Source organism: Hemiscyllium ocellatum, chromosome 5 (assembly GCF_020745735.1).
Source record: "Hemiscyllium ocellatum isolate sHemOce1 chromosome 5, sHemOce1.pat.X.cur, whole genome shotgun sequence".
Classification (NCBI taxonomy): Eukaryota; Metazoa; Chordata; class Chondrichthyes; order Orectolobiformes; family Hemiscylliidae; genus Hemiscyllium; species Hemiscyllium ocellatum.
In genome coordinates, this window is record NC_083405.1 from 81,306,193 (window position 1) to 81,331,495 (window position 25,303).

General features: G+C 41.3%; 1 protein-coding gene across 1 annotated transcript in view; it reads right to left on the reverse strand.

Annotated features, from left to right (window-relative positions):
• The window catches only part of LOC132816089 (tomoregulin-1-like), a 232,773-nt gene that overhangs the window by 9,325 nt on the left and 198,145 nt on the right, over positions 1-25,303 (reverse strand). Inside the window, exons 7-8 of the mRNA XM_060825521.1 lie at positions 16,029-16,085; positions 13,203-13,317 (exon numbers count right to left, since the gene is read on the reverse strand). Coding sequence (XP_060681504.1) covers positions 13,203-13,317; positions 16,029-16,085 — 172 coding nt within the window. The remainder of the gene's footprint in view (positions 1-13,202; positions 13,318-16,028; positions 16,086-25,303) is intronic.

The following is a 25,303-nucleotide window of genomic DNA, read 5'->3' on the forward strand; positions in this document are numbered from 1 at the left end:
GTGCTGCCAGCTGGTCTGAGGTTATCAGCCCTGTCTGTGTGGTCTCCCCCATCTGGTGAAATGCTCAGCAATCGAGGAAGAAGGTGCTCAATGGCCTTCTCCACTGCACCAGGGTGAGTGCCACAATCTTCTCTCACAGTATGGCAACCACCTCCTACCATTGCACCCATTGAAAGGCTTATGCTCTACCACTCTTATTATTGCGTGCAACATCTTCGCTCCCTCACTCTTACCCACCCCAACCTCCAAAGCTACTAAGACAGCGTGCCTTCTGTGCTGCCCACTCATTCACCCACTCAGGACACCTCACCACCTTTCTCCCATCTACACCAGAACCAGCTGTGCCCACTTCATCTCTCAATCCCTCCCTTTCATTCACAGCAGGAGGAAACAGGATACAAAGGACCAAGATGGGCACTGCGATACCTGTCAGTTGCCTCCTCAGCCCATGAGGAAAGTATCGGATACATCCTGCTGAGATGCCAAGACATAAATATCAGTTAACCGACTGAGAAACGATGTTCATTGTGGTGCGGTTCTCACATTAAGCCCCTTACCAATGTCCTTTTCCCCCTGACAATTCTTAATCCTTAGTCGTGATGCCTTCTCTTTGTTGTGTCCTGTAGGTACTGGCAACAGGTCCTCAATCTTAGAGGAGCATAGACCCACAATACATCTCTCCAGCAACTCTAAGGAGATGTGTATGGAGGCCTAAGGAGGTCATTAGTAAGGTTGCCCCTGCAGTCCCACCACCACCAGCTCAGACACTGACAGCTCGGCTAGTATGCTCACTAGATTAGAGTCAGATGCACCTATTGGTGAGCACTTCTCTGTCTTGTCTCTGCAGCTGGCCAAGGAAGAAATAACCCAGGTCACTGGCACTTGAGGGTTGGCCAGAGAGCGGGCACTTGCTCTGCCCGAGGCAGGAGGGTTCCCATGGTGTCAGCAGTTAGGGACATCATTGCCATGCACTAGCAGATATAGCAGCTGCAGATATGTGGGTGGCAAGTACACACAATTCGTGACACTTATCCTTTCAGCAGTACCATTTCAATATAGACAAAATTTAATACAATTAACAATGAATCTGTCCATATATGCACATTTTTTAATATATATTTTATATATATATAATACATATTAAAATAACATATACCACATGAATAGTCTTTTCTGCCTACTTAACCAAGGGAATTGGAAGCGTGAAATACAATGGTTGGAATCGTATTAGTTTTTTGAAAAGTTGTGGAGTGAATCATCAGGGACCAGCAGTGTAGGTCACCACACCAGACCATGTCAACCTTCACTGAATTTGCCACCAGGCTGAACACTTTCATCCTTTTGGAGGAATGCCCTACACTGTAGGAAGAAGGTCAATCTCCTTTTCAACTCTGCCAATGTTGGTGCCACCATTTCTCTCCAATACCGCACTCACACTAACTGTACTTATTGTACCTGCCTCCTACTAAGACTCATGCTCTACCCACTCAGTAATGCCTGCAATATCTTCTCCACTCAAATCTCACACTTAACCAAAATTGTAACAGCATTAACCCTGCGCACCATCTGTAATGCCCGCTCATTTGCTTGGGAAATGACCGTAGCTGCACCAACAGTAATAACTGTGCCACCCATTTTTATCTTCCATAATACCTTGTTCTCTCTCTTTTTCCAGGAACAAAACAGCCCTCAATGGGCCAGAAAGAGTCAAAATGGGTGGTGTGCTTCCTGTCATTCGGTTTCTCACCCCTTATCAGCAGAGGATCCTGACTGTGATTGCCCCACGTAGGCCCTGGGCTGCGATCTAAGGCTGTGCTTGACTAACTGTGCCAGGATCCCCTTAGCAATGGCTACCCCTCTTCACTGGACTGGAGGCCTGCTGACAACTGTTGCAAACTTCCTGGCTTTGTGTCTGTGCTAAATGGTAACATGAGCTTGTTATCTCTGGTCAAGTGTGAAAAGTGCAAAAGGGCAAGGCAAGGCAAGGAAGCTGTGCGTATCCCATGATGTGGAGATGCTGGTGTTGGACTGGGATGGACAAAGGTAAAAATCACACAAAATCAGGTTATAATCTAACAGGTTTATTTGGAAGCACTGGCTTTCGGACCATTGCCCCTTCATCAGGTAGCTGTGGAGCAGGATCATAGGACACAGAATTTATAGCTATAAGTCCCATGATCCTGCTCCACAGCTACTTGATGAAGGAGCAGCGCCCCAAAAGTTAGTGCTTCCAAATAAACCTGTTGGACTATAACCTGGTGCTGTGTGAGTATCCTAGGCAGACTCAGTGTGAGTGCGCACTATGACAGCAAAGACTTAGCGATATATCCTCATCATCCATGAGCTGGCTGTGTGTGCCTGAGCACACTGTGTCCTTAATGCAACGTTACAATGATAGTTGCCAGGGCAACCTGAGATGCATCACTAAAAAGTGAGAAGCTTCCCTTATATGGATTGGAGATGTGCCATGATGAGTTATAGAGGGTGGCACATTCAGATGTTCATGATCCATTGGGGCATGTGGGCAAATGCCCAAGATGTTGGTGAGCGGTGTCTAACCAACTTTGGAGCAAGCGATAAGTTGAACCCACTCTGATTTCCATGTCACCTAGGCTGTACAGTGAGCTTGGTAACATCACAAACTGTGGCACGTTTAACTGTTAACAAACTATTTACAAGCAAGAAAGAGTATGGGTTAGGGATGGGCAATGATTACTGGCCTTTCCAGTGACATCTACAGCTCGTGAAAGAAATAACTAAAAAAAAGTGTCTATTTCATGCTCAGTGACTGACAGCCTGGAATTCACGCCAAATTTGGCTTTGGTTTTAATTTAAATGTTTCTGACACTAGATGTCAAAAGTCGAGTGTTTGAGGATTTTTGTGCTCTTACGAATCTTGGCTATCAAGTAACATTCTCTCTCAAGTAATATACAGTTCAGGCTTCTAACTGACACTTTCTTGGCTATAGGAAATCTTAGGTCACCGTTACTGATTCCAAATAAATACTTAGCTCAACAAAAGAGATTACCGTAGCCACAACCTTTAAATTTAAAGAAATTTAATGTTTGAAACAAAATATATTTTTTACTAAAAGGCTATTAAAAGAACTACAAATTAGCACTACTAAAATTAGAAATTGCAAACGTATGGTATTTATAAAAGAGCAGAGCACAGCAAGAGAAAAATAATTTGTTCCGTCCTGCCCTCACAACAAACTGAACATTCAAGTTTAATTTTGCAGTGTGAAGTTCTAAAGAATGTAAAATAAATATGTAGTAAGTGAGTCCATCACTAAGGGGAATTCTTAAAAGATGATCAACAACTATATTATCCAGCTTAGTTATAATGTCATGTTAAATTATTAGAATATCCCTAATAATATTCCACAAGTTCAGCAAAATCAAAATTTACAATCTGAAACTTGCACTGGAATCACAGAATCTCAACAGTGGGGAAGCAGGCCATTAAGCCCATCAAGTCCACACCAACCCTCTGAAGAGCATCCCCCACCCAGACCTACCCCATCCCTGTAACCCTGCTAATCCACCTCACTTACACAGCTTTGGATTTAGGGAGGAAACCCACACAGACACAGGGAGAATGTGCAAACTTCACATAGACAGTGGGCCAAGGGTAGAATTGAAGCCAGGTCACTGGTGAACTCAGAAGAAACCCACACAGACACAGGGAGAGCATGCAGACCTCTGAGACTGGAATTGAACCCAGGTCCCTTGCACTGTGAGGCAGCAGTGCTAACCACTGAGCCAACTGTGCCGCCCTTTAGAATAGCTATTTTTTTTCTGAAGGGTGATATAATAAAGCGTATAGAGAAAGAAATACAATTTTTTTTTGTGGATGAGAGGTATCACAGGAGCTCAGGGCTGACTGAAAAATGGTCAAAGAGAATGTTATTGGACACGAGAATTACATGTACAAACAAAAAAGAATAATTCATATCAGATGGGACTTTTCACCACAACAAAATTCTTTAAGTTATTTATTTTAAAAAATGCAATTTTAATCACAATGAATCTTATTTGATTTAATGATGAAACACCATTACATTATGGCAGCTGAAGTTGGCAAGACCTTTTAAAATTTACTTGTGGAAAAGTTTCTGACTCCACAGCTTCCCAAGCTTCACGAGCTAACTTAACTGGCATGATTTCCATGGCCTCCAGCAACCCACCTGCCTTAAAAGTAGATAAATATCCAGGGTTAGATGAAATAAATCCCAGGCCGTTGATTTAGGCAAAGAACAAACTAGCAGGAGCTCCAGCAATAATTTTCAAATAGTCTCTGACTACGGAACACATGGCAGAGGACTAGAGACCAGCAAACGTGGTAGGGTTATTCAAGAAGGGAGCAACGGATAAGCTAAAACACTACAGGCCACTCAGTCTATCATCTGAAGGACAGAATTAATCTGCATTTCAAGAGACACGGATTAATCAAAAACAGTCAGGATGGTTCTGTTAAGGGGAGGTCATCTCTGTTCAACTTGATTGTGGTAAACAAGTGATGAGAATGGAAGCATAGACACATGTTTGTTGACAGCGTACCACTTTTTCTTCAATATGGTTATAATCTGTGGGCTGAAAATGTGTTGCTGGAAAAGCGCAGCAGGTCAGGCAGCATCCAAGGAGCAGGAGAATTGACATTTTGGGCATGAGCCCTTCTTCAGAAATGAGGAGAGTGTGCCAAGCAGGCTAAGATAAAATGTAGGGAGGAGGGACTTGGGGGAGGGGTATTGGAAATGCGATAGGTGGAAGGAGGTTAAGGTGAGGGTGATAGGCCAGAGTGGGGGTGGGGGGGCGGAGAGGTCAGGAAGAAGATTGCAGGTTAGGAAGGTGGCGCTGAGTTCCAGGGTTGGGACTGAGACAAGGTGGGGGGAAGGGAAATGAAGAAACTGGAGAAATCTGAATTCATCCCTTGTGGTTGGAGGGTTCCTAGGTGGGAGGATTGGAAAGAGAAGTTGTTCAGAGTGAGGACCGGTTCAGTCAGTCGAAGGAGGGTGTCAATGGATCTCTCCATACTTCGACACGGTCCTGTCCCCCTTAGCTGAAAATGTGTTGCTGGTTAAAGCACAGCAGGTTAGGCAGCATCCAAGGAACAGGAAATTCGACGTTTCGGGCCAGAGCCCTTCATCTCCTCATTCCTGATGAAGGGCTCTGGCCCGAAACGTCGAATTTCCTGTTCCTTGGATGCTGCCTAACGTGCTGTGCTTTTACCAGCAACACATTTTCAGCTCTGATCTCCAGCATCTGCAGACCTCACTTTTTACTCCTGTCCCCCTTGGTCCAAGAACTCCCCACCTACGTTTGGGACAACACCCACACCCTCCACCTCCTCCATGATTTTTGCTTCCCCGGTCCCCAACGCCTTATCTTCACCATGGACATCCAGTCCCTGTACACCTCCGTCCCCCATCACGAAGGACTCAAAGCCCTCCGCTTCTTCCTTTCCTGCTGCACCAACCAGTACCCTTCCATAGAGGAGGAGGAGGGCGTGGGTGATGTCCCAAATGTAGGTGGGGAGTTCTTGGACTAAGGGGGACAGGACCGTGTCGAGGTATGCAGAGATCCACTGACACCCTCCTTCGACTGACTGAACTGGTCCTCACTCTGAATAACTTCTCTTTCCAATCCTCCCACTTCCTCCAAACCAAAGAAGTATCCATGGGCACCCGCATGGGCCCCAGCTATGCCTGCCTCTTTGTAGGATATGTGGAACAGTCCATCTTCCGCAGCTACACTGGCACCACCCCCCACCTTTTCCTCCGCTACATCGATGACTGTATCGGTGCTGCCTCGTGCTCCCATGAGGAGGTTGAACAGTTCATCCACTTTACCAACACCTTCCATCCCGACCTCAAATTTACCTGGACCGTCTCAGACTCCTCCCTCCCCTTCCTAGACCTTTCCATTTCTATCTCGGGCGACCGAATCAACACAGACATTTACTATAAACCGACCGACTGATTCCCACAGCTACCTAGACTACACCTCCTCCCACCCTGCCCCTGTAAAAACGCCATCCCATATTCCCAATTCCTTCGTCTCTACTGCATCTGCTCCCAGGAGGACCAGTTCCAATACCGAACAACCCAGATGGCCTCTTTCTTCAAAGACTGCAATTTCACCCCAGATGTGGTCGATGATGCTCTCCACCACATCTCCTCCACTTCCCGCTCCTCCGCCCTTGAGCCCCACCCCTCCAATCGTCACCAGGACAGAACCCCACTGATCCTCATCTACCACCCCACCAACCTCCATATACATCATATCATCCGTTGTCATTTCCGCCACCTCCAAACGGATATATTTCCCTCCCTTCCCCTATCAGCGTTCCGAAAAGACCATTCTTTCCGTGACCCCCTTGTCAGGTCCACACCCCCCACCAACCCAACCTCCTCTCCTGGCACCTTCCTCTGCAACTGCAAGAAATGCAAGACTTGCGCCCACACCTCCCCCCTTACTTTCCTCCAAGGCCCCAAGGAATCCTTCCTTATCTGCCACAAATTCACCTGCACCTCCACACACATCATTTACTGCATCCGCTGCATCCGATGTGGCCTCCTCTATATTGGGGAGACAGGCCGGCTACTTGCGGAACGTTTCAGAGAACACCTCTGGGACACCTGGACCAACCAACCCAACCACCCCGTGGCTCAACACTTCAACTCCCCCTCCCACTCCACCAAGGACATGCAGGTCCTTGAATACCTCCATCGCCAGACCATAGCAACACGACGGCTGAAGGAAGAGGACCTCATCTTCCGCCTAGGAACCCTCCAACCACAAGGGATGAACTCAAGATTTCTCCAGTTTCCTCATTTCCCCTCCCCCACCTTGTCTCAGTCCCAACCCTTGAACTCAGCACCACCTTCCTAACCTGCAATCTGCTTCTTGACCTCTCCTCCCCCACCCCCACTCCGGCCAATCACCCTCACCTTAACCTCTTTCGACCTATCGCATTTCCAACGCCCCTCCCCCAAGTCCGTCCTCCCTACCTTTTATCTTAGCCTGCTTGGCACACTCTCCTCATTCCTGAAGAAGGGCTCATGCCCGAAACGTCGAATTTCCTGTTCCTTGGATGCTGCCTGACCTGCTGCGCTTTTCCAGCAACACATTTTCAGCTCTATATATGTATATGTGTGTGTGTGTGTGTGTGTGTGTGTGTGTGTGTGTGTGTGTGTATATATATGTAAGTATGAATGTATGCTCCTGTTGCACCCACACCCATCATCAAGAAGTGCTTTGAGAGGCTCATGTTGAGGCATATTAAGACCTTGCTGTACTCTCACTGGACATCCTGCAGTTCGCATTTTCGACCAAATCGCTCAATAGCTGATGCCATTTCCACCACCCTCCATCTGGCCCTCACTCACCTGGAGAAGAAAGAGACCTCTGTCAGATTACTGATCATAGACTTCAGTTCTCCATTTAGCACCATCATTCCTCAGCACCCAATTGGAAAGCTGAGTCTGCTGAGCCTGAATGCCTCCCTGTGTAACTGGATCCTGTACTTTCTGGCTGGGAGACTTCAGTCAGTCCGGATTGGGAACAGCATCTCCAATACCGTCACACTGAGCATGGAGGCCCCCAGGGCTGTGAGGTCAGTCCACTGCTGTTCAATCCACTGACACACAACTGTGCAGTGATGCACAGGTCGAATCACATCATCAAGTTCACTGATGATATGTTTGTAGTGAGTCTCATCAGCACAAATGATGAGTCAGCATACAAAGAGGAGTTGCCATGGCTAATGGACTGGTGCAGAACCAACACCTTGTCTCTGAACGTGGACAAGATGAAAGACATGGTTGTTGACTTCAGGAGGACACGGAGTGACCACTCTCCGCTGGACATCGACAACTGCCCCATGGAGATCGTGAAGAGCACCAAATTTTTTTGTGTATACCCAGCGGATAATCTCACCTAGTCCCTCAACACCAGCTCAATAGCCAAGAAAGCCCAGCAACATCTCTACTTTCTGCGCAGGCTGAGGAAAGCTGACCTCCCACTCCCTCCCCATCCTCACCACATTCTACAGGGGGTTCATTGAGAGTACCCTGAGCTGCTGCATCACTGGTTCAGGAATTGCACCGCCTTGGATTGTAAAACCTTACAACGGATAGTGAGGACAGCTGAGAGGATCACCAGGGTCTCTCCCCCCTCCATTACAGACATTTACACCACACGCTGCATCCGCAAGGCTGAGAGCATTGTGGAAGACCCCATACACCCCTCACTCAAACTGTTCTCCCTCCTGCCATCTGGCATATGATACCAGAGCATTCGGTCTCTCACGACCAGACTGCGAAACAGTTTCATCCCCCAAGCCATTAGGCTCCTTAACACAATGTGATTGGATTCTTTCTCATCTGAAATTCTTTGCACGACTTTGAATAGCTGTGAGAAAAATGTTTATTATTTATCATTCTTCTGTTAAAATGTAACTTGTGTGTTTTGCAATTCTTAAGCACTTTATGCTATGTCCTAGTGTGTAGTTTGTGCTGTCCATGTAGCACACTTAATCCTGGAGAAACGTTGTCTCGTTTTTACTGTATCAGTTGTATATGGTAGAAATGACAAATGAAAAGCTACTCTACTTGACTCATGGTGTGTGTGTCTGTGTGTGTGTGTGCACGTGCGTGTGTGCATGTGTGCATGCGTGGATATATATGAGTCCGCTTTGCCCTTCTCAACCTGTCTACAGACTTTGGCAGAGTTGATCACATCATCTCTCTAACTCTCCCCATTGTGTTGTCACTGAGTGGAAGTACTCTCACCCATTTCCTTTCTTATTGGTTTAATCATAGCTAGAGTATCCCTAGTAATAGCTCCTCTTCCTGCTCCTGCAATGTTATCTCTCTTGACACCTCTTTATGTATTCTTGCCCCTCTTATTTCTCACTCATGTGCTGCCCTCCAGCAATATCACCTGGAAACAGTGTTGGTTTTAACATATACATTGGTAACATCCTGCTCAACTCTTCCACTGTTACAACATTTTCAGACTGCTTACCTGAGAGGCAGTTGAATATGGGAAATGTGAAGTTATTATTTTCAACACTTGCTGCAAATGCTGGTTCCTAGCTTCAGACTCCCTCTCCCAGAATGCACTTAGAATGAATCATTGGGGGGAGTCAATGCTGCATCTCACTACCTATGCAGCATTTTCCATTGATACCATTAAAGAACATTGGATTGCATGCCACATTGTCTTTCCCAAAAATTGATATGAGACTGTGCAATGCTATCAGAAATTTGGAATGCACTTTGAAAGAAAAGCAAGACAAGGGAGTACTCAATGAATAGTGAGACACCGGGAAGCTCAGAGGGACAGAGGTATCCCGGGGTGTTTGTCCTGAAGGTGGCAGAACAGGATTGCTACGATAGCATACAGGTTGCATGCTTTTATCAGGCAATGCGCAGATTATAAAAGGAGGGAGAGCACGTTGGAGTGGTACAGAACTTGAACTTTGGTTAGGTCACAGCTGGACTAACTACTGTGTGCAGTTCTGATCACCACACTACAGGAAAGATGTGATTGAACTCGAGGGGGTGCAGAGGGTATTCACCAGAATGGTTCCTGGAATGGACCAATTAAGTTATGGAGGCTACACAAGGTCAGATTGTTTTCTGTAGAGCAGAGAGGCAGAGACAGGACCTGATTGAGGTGTATTAGATTATGAAAGACATGGACAGGATGGATAGAAAATAGCCATTCCCTTTAGCTTAAGGGTCAATAACAAGGGCCATAATTTTCAAATGAAAGGCAGGAGGTTTAGAGGGGATTTGAGGAAAATCTTTTTCTCCCAGAAGGTGGTGAGTGTCTGGAATGTCTCGTCTGGGAAAGTTGTTGATGCACGTAACCTCACAACTTTTAAAAAATACTTGGATTATTTGAAATGTCATAGTATTCAAGGCTGTTGGTCTAGGGCTAGTAAGTTGGATTAGGACAGATGCAGCATGGTTTTGGAAGTACACGCTCGATGGGCTGTACTGTATGATTCTATGAAATGAAGCAACAAGAGTGTATGTCTCTCTCCATGCTTACATGTTCAACCTTCTTGGATAAAATGAATTGGATAAAATTCAGGCTTTAAATCCTATTGATGAATTTTATAGAAGATTATTTTGTGAAATGTGACAATGGTGTTTTCATATCCATAAGAGCTTAACAATTGTTGATTTATGCTGTCCACAGATATATCTGTTCAATAAGGTTAAAGCTAAATCTCTGCTGCAACTATAACAGGAGAAGTAGATACAGAAAAATAATCCAGTCTTGACACAAACATCCTTGAGAATTGTAACAAAAGGAAGCTAAGTTAAGTCAAGAATGTATATTATTGGTAACACCATCTTTAAGCAAGCATCAAACAACTGAACATTCCTCTTTACACTAATGTCTGCTTTCAGCAGCAAATACACAATTGGACTGACTAATGCAGAATAAATAATCCTGATGCATTGCTAGCAGAGATAGTGAGATCTTTCTATAACCAAAGATTAATTGCACCAACTGAAAAGTACTGGCCACTGAACAAAAAACTTCACAGCTTCTTTTGGCATTAAGCTATTGTTTTCAAGCACTGGCCAGTTATGATCTTGGAATGCTGTAGTATTGTACAGGTCACATTTATAACGCGAATAAATGCAATGGTGAGGACTTGGAATTGTGGCAGTATTATCATAAGACTCACGGACCAAATTGTACCATGGCAGCTGGTGGAATTTAAATTCAATAAATAAGCCTGGAATTGAAAGATAGTTTCATGACAAATATCATTGATTGCTTTTCAAAAAAGAAAAATCTGGTTCACTAATATCCTTGAAGTCTGCTAATCTTACCTTGAGATTCCAGATCGCAGCCTTCTGAAATGGCCTAGCAAACCAATCAGTTCAAGGGCTACAAATGCTGGCCTTGCCAGATATGCCCACGTCCCACAAAATAATAAGGCATTTCTTTTAGGAGTTTGTACAAATGGGAAAAGAGCACATCTTCCCCAAAGGTAACATTTAAAATGCTGTGCATATAGACTGAATTTATCAGAGCAAAAGATCTTTACCAGTTTGAACAAGGATTGCTTTTAGCATTCAATCTGCACAGCTCAAAGCCACTTAATGCTAATTGTGTAAAAGATATCACATTCAGCTAACTGTGAACTCCACTGCTATAGATTACTTTTGTGAGTAAATTATTGTTTCACACATTATCACACGATACTGGTAAATTTAATCAGGTTAAAGTAGAGGGATAATTGCCAAACAAACGAAGTTGTGGTTGAATCTGAATTTTACAAATTAGACACAAAACATGAGTGTCTAAGACCATAGAGGAAATGCTTTACTGCTAAGGTTATTATTTCTTACATTTATGGAATCTTGAATGGTTACAGCACAGGAGGCCATTGTGACTCTCTGCAAAGTAAAAACTCCCATTTCCCTACTTGGTCTGAAACTTCAGGCAAGACCATTCAGGAGAAATGTTAGAAAGTACTTCTACACACAAAGGGTGGTAGAAGTGTGGAAATCGCTTCCACAAATAGCAGTTGATGCGAGATCAGTTCTTAGTTTTAAATCTGAGATAGATAATATTTTATTAAGCAGAGGATTAATCAATATGGCCCAAGGCAGGTATATAGAGTTATGCCACAGATTAGCCATGATCTTATTAAATGGTGGAACAAGCATTAGGAACTGAATGGCTTATTCCCATTCCTACATTCCTATGCTCTGCATAGCTCTGTAAACCTTCCCATTCAGACATTCTCTTAATTCCCTTTTGAAAGCAAGAATTAAAATTTACTTCCAGCCCTCTTTCACGTACAGCATGCTATATTCTACCAAAGTGCTATAAAAAGTTTTCCCGATTACCGAAACCTTAGTCCTCTGATTATTGAGCCATTTGCCAATAGGATCAGTCTCTAAATCTACTCTGTATATATCTTTAATGACTGTGCACAATGCGCAATGTGGGCAGGGGGGACCTACAGGAGTGCAGGGTTGGTCACAAACATCCCAGGCATTATCATTTTGAATGGTACAGCATGGCCAAAGGGCTGAATGGCCTACTCCCATTCACAAGTCCCATGTTATCTTCACAAGGAGGATAACTCCAGTTTCTCCAGTCTATCCAAGTAACTGAAAACTGCATCCTTTGAACTATTTTCGTGAATCTTAAAACCCATCTTTCATTAAGTGTGATGTCCCTAATTGGAGACAATGAGCTAAATTATTTTGTAGTTAGTAGGCATCTGGAGTCATTAAAAATGTCCTAAGTCTTGAATGGCACCCCCATTGTGGCATCCCCAATTCCTTCTGGTGTAGACTACTGCTAAGCACAGCAGGCGCACACCTAATAATCCAAACCTGGCTATCTCCACTGTACAGGTAAACATCCACAAGCTGTTTTCAATTTTCTGAGGATGGTCCAACATATCCATAAACCTTGGGTGACATCCCTTTGGAAAAGTCAAGGATCATTGTTTGAATTCAGAAATTTTGTGAAAGGCAGTTTCCATGGCCCCTCAATGTCAACCTATGTCAGTTATAGCACTCATGTTAATCTAAGGCCCTTTGATACCCACCTCAGTCCACATGATGTACAGAAACAAAGAATCAAATTATAACAATGGAATCTGATAAACAGCTTAGTAAAGATCATCCATTCATAATTTTTAGAAGTAAGTTCAACAGAAGTTTTAAGCACTTGACATTGACAAAATCACAGAGAGAAACATCATATTATTCACCTCAAAGTGAGGAAATCAAGTAAAGTCAACCCATCTCTGAAACCTGTCTAAACAAACTCACACATAATCTTTTCACAAGAGTTTAGACAGAACTCATTCAGGTTTTCTTTCAACCAGCTTATCTCAGCACTCGGTCACTTCTAATCTGATTCTGTGTCCTACCTCTATCCCCCTGCTTCTGTAGAATGTGTAAGAGGGTATTTCATACTGAGGTACATTTACCAACTTGAGTTACTCAATTGCAATTGAAAATTCAGCTCATTAAATATTCCAATAGTGACCAAACCAGTGTTTATAAAGGATTATTCCAACTTTCTTACTTTTGTAATCAATGATTGGATCTATGCATTTTTTTCATGTAGAAGCTTTCCAAGAATAAAGAATAATTCGAAGTTCAAAATAACATAAGTGAGAACCTTAAGAATCAGACACTTACAGACAGGATGTCTCTCGACGAGCGTAAATATATTCACATTTGCCATGCAAGCAGACATTCTCTGAACACGGCTGGTAGTTTCCAGTGTAAATATCTTCTCTTTGATCACTGGCATCTGAAAATTAAATTAATTAGCATCGGATTTACTTGCTCTCATTTCATTTGTTTTATACATATGGTGCAAATTGGCTACTTTAAACTTATCACATTACATTTGGATGATTAGATTGAATATCCACGAGTATCCTCCTTCTTACTGTAATTCTTTGACCTTAATCAAAAGAATTCTGTAAAGTTTTCAGATAAGTGCGTACTGTCCCTTATTTTGATCCTTTGACCGATGGATCTGGGGCATTTATTAACCTCATGTTCAGACATTTCAAATCAGTCTAGGCTTCTGGTAGCACTCTTACAGGCATAAGAAACATTATAATTGTTATCAATAGGTAACTTCCATCCATTTTTAGCAATTAAAAAAATATTATTGTGTTACCAATTTTATTTCAAAGAAGCCAAAACCAGGATAATGACTATTAATATTTTTGCTATTAGTGAAATTTTGATGCATGAAAATGGTGGGTGGATTACTTAGAACAACACAGAAATGATTCATTGTTTGTGAAGTGCTTAAAAATGTCATTAGATTTGGGAAGATGTCCTTAGATTAGAAAATAGTCAATGTGACGTTTGTATTCAAAAAGGCAGGGAGGCAAAACGCAGGAAGTCTCAAGCTAGTTAACTTAACATCTGTCATAGGGAAAATGTTAGATGCTATTTCTAACGAGATTATAACAGGATACTTGGAGAGCTTCCAGGAAATCAGGTAGAGCCAACATGGTTTTGTCAAAGAGAAGTCATGTTTAATTAATCTAATGGAGTTCTTTGAAATAGTAACTTCAGTTCGTGTTGTACTTAGATTTCCAAAAAAACACTTGATAAGGTGCCATGTCAAAAGTTATTGAATAAAAGTTTATGGTGATGGGGGAGGCAGCTGGACATGGATAGAAGTCTGGCTAGCTAGCAGGAAGCAGATAACAGAAATAAATGGGTCTTTTTCAAGTTGGCAGGATGTCCCAAATGGTATGCCACAGGAGTCGCTGTTGGGGCCTCAACTCTTTACAATTTATATAAAATAATTGAGATGAAGGGACCAAAGGCTTGGTACTAAACTTGTTGATGACACAAAAATAGACAGTAAAGTAAGTTGTGAAATGGACATAAAGTGCCTAAAAGGGGATACTGATAGGTTAAGTGATTGGGCAAAGTGGAAAGTGCAATATTGTCCATTTTGACGGAAATGGTGACATGAAACACATTATCTAAATGTGAGAGTTTGCCGAACTCTCAGCTGCAGAGAGACACACCAGTGGGCAGGTTCCAAAAAAGGGAGATGAGGAGGGCATGGCCACGTTTGAGAGGATAGGAATTGAGAGGTAAAGTGAGGTGGTGGTGGGAGAAAGAGACCTTCATGATTCATAATGAACCTTGAAAGGAGGACATACCCTGCCTCTCATGTGTAACACCAGCTCATCCAGTAAAAGCTGCTGGGTTACCCACTATTAGTTGAGCTCAACAGGTCCAAACACAGGCCCATACAATTGAAACAGAAAGGGAATGGGAAGGCCAAGTGCCACAATTTATCAGCTAACCAGCATCAACCTCTGCCTCAAAGCCAGTTGACAGGGGTTGAAAATTCCACCTTTCATGACTGCATGTTTAAACTAATATCTGTGTGACAACTGCAATCTTCAAATGGTCTGAGACTGACCTCAACGGAATGTGACCTTTCCCCATGCTCATTGCCATGTAGTTGTGCCAAGGCTATAACTGCAGTTGGTAGCACGATGTCAAATGGGAGTAGTCTGATTCTTCTGTTTCTTACGTCTCTGGTATTGTGGTCTATCACCAAATACCACTGTAATAACAATGTACTTTACTTATGGTGCTTCTAAACAAATCCCCGCTTTAATTTAAGTTTGAGATTTTAACAAATCCCCACACTCAACATGTTTCTTTCTTCTTGATATGCCAAGTTTGAGTTGTATGTGCTCTATTTTCACATGTCAGATTTCTTCAGCGTTTCATGTTCCACTGAGGAATTGACAGATTAAAAGAAGGTTTATATTGAATTAACAGAAAATGCCACCATTTTAAGTAAAACCAAGAATTGCGGATGTTGGAAATGTTGAAACAAAAACAGAAATTTCTGGAGAAATTCAGCAAAATATGTAGAGAGAAAGCAAAATCTTCATTTTGGGTACAAGTCCATTCATCAGAGTAACATGTTTTAATTCATAGTTCTGCTGAAGGGTTACTGGACCTGAAATGTTGATTTTGTTTTCTCTCCACAAATACTGCAAGACCTGCAAAGTTTCTTAATCAATTTGTATTTTTGCTGTTATTTGAAGTTCATTAATTATTAGGAGACAAACAATGCCACAAAATGCAGAGGAATATATTTTTTCTAAAATGCCAGTAAAATACAAAAAAATTAACAGCACAGAAAATAAACCGCAAAATTGGCAAAAGTGGTCTTGCATTTAAGACATTATCCCAGGCTGAACTTAGCCTTGACCACTCCAGCTGGGTGAAGGCCGCAACCAGTACAATCCAATTCTAATTCGAGGAGGAGTTCTGATCAACTTACTATAAATGCATTGCAATGTATTTGGTGAGAACGCTTTAGCCTGTTTTAAGGGCAGGGCAGATCTGTTTTTGTGACAGGCTTCCCAGATGCTTGCCCTATTCTTTGTTGTCAGCTAAACATTATTTCATCACAGCATGCAGAGGAAGTTTTTAATCATGTATACGTTTTCCACCACTTACCTTTAACTTCTGTACCCAGCTGAAATCCATTGTCTTTGCCCAAAGAAGCAGTGTCATCTTAAAAGAAAAGTTGATGCATAAAGACATTGTTAACAAGATGGCTTATCACTTACTTCAAGGGACAAACAGTTTGGACATGTTTTTATCTTTCTTTCTTAATTTCTGAATAAACATAATGTAGCCCTACTATTGGTCCAGACTGGTCTAGGTCCATCTAGGACCTCTGATTGATGTTCCAGTAGAAATTAGATGCATGGCTTTGGATGTAAGTGGAATGAGAGTCTTTTTTTTAATGTAAGATTATAGCACAAATAATGGCTACAAAATTCATTACACAGCTTCCCAGGATACCTATAAACCATTACTAGCCTTTGCCAATTGTACATTTTCTTAATTAACTGCAGCGCAATTTAAGTAGGTTGTGTTGCGTTATTATTTCCATTTTACCAACATATGTTCTGGGGTTTGATCGGTGTTTAACAAGATCACCATAAAATGGAGATGATGTGGCACTTCGCCATGTGCTTTTTGCCAGATCCTCTTCTGTATTTTCTTCAGCCAAATGCATTACGTGATACAGCAAATGCGTGAGAATATATAGAAGAGAACTTGAAATTCTTTTATCAACATATAATTAGAAAAATGGAAGAATAGGATGGATTAAGAACCGAAAATGTATAACATCTTTATAGAAGACGCCCTAGGGTTGAGGGAGTAAAGGAGTACTTTGTATCCATCTTGACTAAATAGTTATTACAAAGTCATAGTAATGGACAAAGCTGTAGAGAACTTGGATATTTGAATATAGGAAAATCACTAGGTCCAAATGGGATACATTTAACATTGCTGAAAGAAAGCTGGATGGAAATTGCTGAGGCTTTGGCCACAATTATCAAATAATGACAGGGTCTACCGAAGAGTATAAATGTTACACCCCTGTCCAAAAACAAAGGAACTGGGTTAAATTAACAATTCCAGACTAATAAACCTAACGTCAGTGATACAGACTTATAGAAACAATAATCTGGAATAAATTTCATTGTTATTAACGAACACCATTATGTTAAAGGAAAATTGTGTTTTAATAACTTGATTGAGTTGTTTATGAAATGATTTATAGGATTGACGTTGTGGAAACAGAAAATTGATATTCCCAAGATTAAGGAAGCAGTGGTAACATGGAGAGATAACTGATTAAAGAACTGAAAAGCAGAGCAATATGAATAATTGTTGTTTAAATGGGAGGGATGTGTCCCCCAGGTGGTCAGTGTTGGGAACACTGCTCTGTTTAATATAAATTCATGAGATGGATTTGGACTAACTTAAGAATTGCAGAGGACACAAAATCAAAAACATGGTGGAGAATAGTATTAGACATAAACAGGCTGGTAACATTGGCAAGCACATGGCTGATGACATTTAACACAGAAAAGTGCTAAAAGTGATTCACTTGGATAGGAAAAGTGAGGAGATCCATCATGTAAACCCAACCATACTATTTTGAATGGAACAGAGAAACTGGGGGTGTATGCAAAGTTATTTTTCCAGGTGGCAGCATAACTTAAGAAGACGCTAAAAAGGCATATGGCATCTTTGAGGGTCACAATACTAAAACAAGGACTTCATGCCAAATATCTAAAAAAAATTACTGAATTTATTGATTCTGTTGCATTTCTGGAACACTTGAGGATAATGTCTCAAAGCCTTAAGTGGTACAGGGGAAATTTACAACACCCTCTACATGTTAAAAGTAAAACACTGGCTATAAAGAGGTTTGAGACATCTAGTCATAGAATCACAGAGATATACAGCACAGAAACAGATCCTTTAGTCCGACTAGACATCCTATATAAATCTAGTTCCATTTGCCAGCATTTGACCCATATCCTATCAAACCTTTCCTTATTCATATACTCATCTAGATGTTGTAATCGGATCACCTCGACCACTTCCTCTGGCAGCTCATTGCATACATGCTCCAGCCTCTTCATGAAACAGTTGCTCCTGAGGTTCCATTTTATATCTTTCCCCCTCACCTTAACCCTATTCCCCTTAGTTCTGGACTCTCCCACCCCAGAGAAAAGACCTTGTCTATTTACCTTATCCATGCCCCTCATGATTTTATAAACCGTTATAAGGTCACCCCTCAGCCTCCAACGCTCCAGGGAAACAGCCCCAGCCTATTCAGCCTCTCCCTATAGCTCAAACCCTCCAACCCTGGCAATATCCTTGTAAATCTTTTCTGAACCCTTTCAAGTTTCACAAGATCATTCCCATAGCAGAGAGATCAGAATTGCTTGACCATGAAGAATGTTGATATAAATGGAAGTCCTTCTTTCTTCATTATGAAAATCTTCAGTTACAGGTAGAGACTGGAGAAACTGGATTTATTGTTAGAACATAGAAGGTTAAGGGCTATTAAAAATTATGAAGATTTTGACAGAATAAATGATGAGAAACTACTTCCAGTGGCAGATAATTGACAAAAAGAGAGTTTACGCAAGGAAAATGTGTTATGACTGGGAATATATTGAAGAGAATAAAATATAGACATTTACATATAAAAAAAAGTAAGATACATAAAGCAGGTTATACCAAAGGATATACAAAGAATATAAGCCATAACTTCCAAGGTCATGGAAACAAAACTGGGAATTAAACTAATTGGAAACTAATTTCAAAGAGCTGACACTGGCAATGTAGAGTGAATGGTCTCCTTTTGTGCTGAATCACCTATGATTTTATGTTTTGCCTATATTGGCATCAGTGAATTATGCATGTGAATATTTCTCTTTTTAGGATTCGAAAAGTCCAACATAAATCAATGTGGGACCAGCTGTGGGGATTGCAATAAAATAGTATTTAGGTTCACGCAGCTGGTGTGACACTCCATTAACTTCCTGAGAAATGCATCACCTTAAGGAACTATCACCTATAGTTCAAGCATCTGCTGATATGTGAGGATGGATAATAGTTGTAAAAATCATCAAACTCTTCTCTCAGAGCTGAAAGTATTAAAGTTTAAAGTATACCGTAACAAAATACAGACCAACAAAATGTAACTTAGCCATCACCCCACCCTCAGATACTTTGTGCAACTTGGGTTATCACAAGTTTCATCAAATTGTATCCTAATTCATCCACAGTGTCAGGATGTTGGTGGCAATAGGAATTTGTGTAGTCTGGGAAGCTCATAGAGCATCAAACAGAAATAAAATTAGAAGAATTTAGAGATTTACTTTAAAATATACATATAAACATGGAGGAATCTCCTTATTACTTCTTATTCAGTCAGACAGATTGATATCCCAATTAACTGTGATCTCATTGAATTGTGGAACAGACTCAATTTGCTAAATGGCCTACTTCTGTTCCTAAATGTTATGATCTTAGGTTCTAAGATTGAGCAAATATTATATTCAATCCACATTGACTTCTCTTAAGGTCTTTTATTGAGAAGTAACTCTTGTGGATTCATCTGAGTATCTCAACATCACCCCTTCCCACCAAAATTATTAATATGTGAATTAGGTACAAAACCAAAAGAGATTATTCAGGCCAACTGATCTATACCAATGTGTCCAATGTATACTCCCATCATTCTTCATCTAACCCAATCCATATATCATTCTATTCCTTTCTCCCTTAATGATTAAATAGACCCCGATAAAATTGATCCATGCTAGTCATTTCAATTACTCTTTGTGGCATTGGTCACAGAGGTGGTGTTGTGGTGCAGTGGATAGCTTTCTTGTCTGAGCCATTCTCCAGGACTTCATAGCTAATAAAAGTGTGGTTTAACACAGCCAAAGTGGTTATCTTTCAACATAAAACTTCCAGCATAAAGCAAAGGCAGATGATCCACCACTTACAATGAAAAAGTACAGCCACTGCCATTATTATCCATATTGCCATAGTAGTTGCTCTGATTGCTTTTGGTGAAGCATTAGCTGCATAGCCAATATGGATCAGATTGCTGTCAAAAGTATGAGGTTTAATTCTACACTCCTCATGGACAGATTTGGGACTTGTCTCTTTGCCCTCTTGAGGAGATGGTGTTATGAGTTTGACAAGCAGAGGACAGAAAGTGCATCCCATGTTCTTACACTGTCAGAGTAAAAACAATTCTTTTGAATTCCTACTAGATTATTATTGACTATCTCATTTATGGCCTGAAGTTGTGTATTTCCTTCACAAATCGAAATACTTTCTCCATGATGACCCTATCAAACTTTTTCATAATCTTAAAGACTTCTATTATATCACCCTTTTTTCCTTTATTAGTGAATAAAGACTTGAATCATTCCTGAAGGGTTTAATCTTCCCAGTCAACGATCATTCTTGCAACAAACATTTCCTTGTTCGTAAATTAAAAATCAGAATAGTTTACTGTACTCCAAGTGTGGTTTAACCAAGCTTCTATGCAATTTTAACATGACTTCTCTGCTTTATTCTATCTCCTTATAAATTAATGCAAGTGCATGTTTATTTTTACGGCCTTATTAATCTAAGCAAGCACTTTGTACTACTGCACACATAGAACACTAGGTAGACACTTAATTTCCAAAGAGTACATGATCCCCATTGCTTTCCCACCAATATGAACTTCCTGATAGAATCCTGAACCAGTGGATACAGTTTATTTTTGTCTACCCTGTCTCTTTCTGTTAATGTCTTGAAAACTTCAGTCAGATCGCTGATCAGAGTGTATTTGCTAATATGCAAATACACTTAATTGTATTCTTACTTTTTACTGTCTTCAAGTATTTGTTGCATCCTCCTCTGTATAAATTACACACCTCCCCCTCCATATCGAAATAAATTTGAACTGTAATCCAATTTCTGACTCTTAATCAATTTGTAAATTATAGGTGGCAGTAGTCTCAACACTTATTTTTCTGGCACACCACTTCCCACCCTTTGTCAATCTTATTAATTTCTTTACATCACCAGTGTCTGTTTTCTATTTTGGAGACAGCATAATACCTGTTCAACTATTGGTCCCCGACTCCATACCTTACTCAATGACTTTGCTATATACTGTAATACCTGTTAAATGCATTTTAGAATGTAAAGTATATTACATCTACTTTATTACACTTCTCATGGAATCATAGAACCCTTACAGTGCAGAAAGAAGCCTTTTAGCCCATCGAGTCTGCACCGATCCTCTGAAGAGTATTCAACCCAAAAGCCAGCCCACACATAACCCCACATTTCCCATGGCTAATCCACTTAGCCTGCACATCCCTGGATACTATAGGGCAACCCACCATTGCCAATCCACTTAACCTGCACTTAACCGCACATGGGCGGCACGGTGGCACAGTGGTTAGCACTGCTGCCTCACAGCGCCTGAAGACCCGGGTTCAATTCCCGACTCAGGCGACTGACTGTGTGGAGTTTGCATGTTCTCCCCGTGTCTGCGTGGGTTTCCTCCGGGTGCTCCGGTTTCCTCCCACAGTCCAAAGATGTGCGGGTCAGGTGAATTGGCCATGCTAAATTGCCCGTAGTGTTAGGTAAGGGGTAATGTAGGGGTATGGGTGGGTTTCGCTTCGGCGGGTCGGTGTGGACTTGTTGGGCCGAAGGGCCTGTTTCCACACTGTAAGTCTAATCTAATCTAATCTTTGGGTTAGGAGAGGAAACTGGAGCACCCGGCAGAAACCCATACAGACACAGGAAGAATGTGTGAACTCCACACAGACAGTCATCTGAGGGGGATAATCGAACCTGGTTCCCCGGTATGATAGCCACTGTGCCGCTCTATCTATCATTTTTGTTACTTCTTCAAATAATTCAATGCTTGATTAAGTAAAGTCTTCCTTTTGGAATCTGTGCTGACTGTTCTTTACTACATTTCAGTTTCTCTGTGCTTTCTTTTCGATTTTTGAGTATGAATTTCATTATCTTTCCTGCCACCAGCATTAAAGTAATTGGTCTGTAGGTCCCTAGACTCATTCAATCTCTGTATTTATATACAGGAATCACATTAGATGTCTGCCAACCTTCTGGCATTTTTCCCTTGTCTAATGATTTTTTTATGTACGTAATAATGTTTTTGCTATTTCTTCTTTCACTTCTGTTCTTATGAGTGGAGGCAGTGTTAGTTTAATGTGGAGTAATCCAGAGAAAAATCCATGAGTGCACTGACCTGGTGTACTTTCTTGGCAGATCCATTAAACCTACCATATATTCATGAGTCAGTTTACATCTGGTCTTCTAGCTCTTTTTGAGTTCTACAGTTAACCTTGTGTGCCATCATCTTTTAGAAATGTTAATTTAGCCAAAATTAACACTTATACAGAACACATGAAAACCAGCGTGTATTTGTAAGCCAAGATATGTCTAACTAACACTTGATTATATTTTTCAACAAGTTAATAAACAGTGTTAATGAGAGTAAAGTGGTTGATGTAGAGCATATGGACTTCTAAAAGGTATTTAATAAAGGGCTAAGCAACAGGCATTCCAGGAAAGTTAGAGCCAAAGAATAAAAGGGAGAATGGCATTTTGAATCAAAGTTTGTCAGAGTCACTGAAAACAGTGCATCCTGATGACTTTTTTTCAAAGTGATTCCCATGCACCTGTACAAGGGCAGCTGTTTTTTTTATATGTATTAGTGACCTGGACTTGGGTGTGCAGGGGACAATTTCAGAATATGAGATGGCAGAAAACCTTTAAGTATTGTTAACTATGAGGATAGTGATAGAAATCACACAATACCAGGTTATAGTCCAACAGGTTTATTTGGAAGCACTAGCTTTTGGACCGTTGTTTCTTCATCAGGTGATCACAACCATTAGTGTGCTTCCAAATAAACCTGTTGGACTATAACCTGGTGTTGTGTGATTTTTAACTTGGTACACCCCAGTCCAACACCGGCATCTCCGAATTGTGAGGATGGTGATAGCTTTTAAGTGGATATTTGGTAGGGGAATGAATGGACATCTGAAAGATGAATTTAATGCAGAGAATTGTAAAAAAAAAATTACATTTTAACAGGAAAATTTAGGATACGGAATAAACAGAGCATGCTACTCTAAAGGGGACGCAGGAACAAAGAAAACTGGAGATAGATAAATTTTTTAGATTCAGGAATTGTTAAAAGATAGACAGAGTTGTGGTGGAGGATTGCTTTTCAGACTGGAGGCCTGTTATCAGTGGTGTACCACAAAGATCGGTGCTGGGTCCACTGCTTTTCGTCATTTATATAAATGATTTGGATGTGAACATAGAACGTATCGTTAGTAAGTTTGCAGATGATATCAAAATTGTGGGGGGTAAAGGACAGCGAAGAAGGTTACCTCAGATTACCAACTGGCTGAGGAGTGGCAGATGGAGTTTATAATTTAGATAAACGCGAGGTGCTGCATTTTGGAAAAGCAAATCAGGGCAGGACTTACGCACTTAATAGTAAAGTCCTGGGGAGTGTTGCTGAACAAAGAGATCTTGGAGTCTGGATGTAAGTTTGCTCGCTGAGTTGGAAAGTTTGTTTTCATACATTTTATCACCATAATATCCTTACCATCATAAAATTCACAAAAGAAGAGGAAAACAACAACAAACTGCCATTCCTAGATGTCACAGTAAAACAAACAGCCAATGGGAAGCTTCAAACCAGCGTCTACAGGAAAACAACACATACAGACCAAATATTGAACTATAGAAGCAATCACCCCAACACCCACAAAGGAAGCTGTGTCAGAACATTTTTCCAATGAGCCACCACACACTGCAGCACAGAGGAACTACACAGAGCAGAGGAAAAGGATGGGTAACCAATGAACACAGTCTGCAGAATTCTCAGCAACAAACCCAAACAAGCAGACAAAATGCATCCAGAAACCCTAGCCACTCTCCACTACATCAAAGACATCTCGGAAATGACTGCCAGACTACTCAGACCCCTTGGCATCATGGCAGCCCACGAACCCACCAACACACTAAAAGTGCAGCTAATGGACTTAAAATATCTGATACCGACAACAAGCAAAATGAATGTCACTTACAAAATACCTTGCAAGAACTGTAACAAACACTACATTGGACAAACAGACATAAAACTGGTCACTAGGATACATGAACATCAACTAGCCAGAAAAAGACATGACCCACTATCATTAGTATTCTTACAGACAGATGAGGAAGGACACCGCTTTGACCAGGACAATACATCCATCCTAGGACAAGCCAACAGAGTCATGCATGAGAATTCCTGGAAGCATGGCATTCCAACTGGAACTTTATCAACAAACACATCGACTTGGACCCCATTTATCACCCTCTGATTAAAATAAAAGAAAATGACATCACCACAGGAAATGATATCATCAACCCAAGGACACCTAAACACATCAATAGAAAGCAAGTCACAACACCAGTGCTTCACTGGAGCTTCACTGATGATGTTACCTAGTATGGTGACGCAATGTCTGAAAATGAACTTTCCAGCTCATCAAGCAAACTTACATGTAGAACCTCAATTTGAGCTTTAAATCTTCTCAAAACTCGCTAAGACCCTAAGGGTGCAGTTTCATAGTTCCTTGAAACATGAGTCAAAGGTAAATAGGATAATGAAGAAGGCATTTGGTATTCTTTCCTTCACTGGACAGAGCACTGAGTAAAGGGGTTGGGAGGTCATATTGCGGCTGTAGAGGATATTCGTTCGGAATATTGTGTGCATTTCTCGTCTCCGTCCTATCGGCGGGACGTTGTGGAATTTGAAAAGGTTCAGAAAAGGTTTAGAAGGATGCTGCCTGGGTTGGAGGATTTGAGCTACAGGGAGAGACTGAATAGGCTAGGGCTGTTTTCCCTGGAGCGTCAGAGACTGAGGGGGGGACCTTATACAGGTTTATAAAATCACGATGGGCATGAATAGGATAAATAGACAAAGTCTTTTCCCTGGGGTTGGGAAGTCCAGAAGTAGAAGGCATATGATTAGGGTGACACAAAAAAATTTAAAAGGGACCTAACAGGCAACTTTTTCATGCAGAGGGTGGTGCATGGAGGAAGTGGTGGAGGCTGGAACAGTTACAACATTTAAAAGGCATCTAGATCAGTATATGAATAGGAAGGGTTTGGAGAGATATGGGCCAACTGCTGGCAAATGGGAGTAGATTAGATTAGGATATCTGGTTGGCATGGAAGAGTTGGAACAAAGGGTCTGTAGATTTGAATTTTGTACTGTGAGTGGTATATTAAGTAGTAGTAGACAGGCTAATGAAAGGACGAACATGAGGTAAATGAATTTCAATGCAGCAAAGTGTAATGTGACA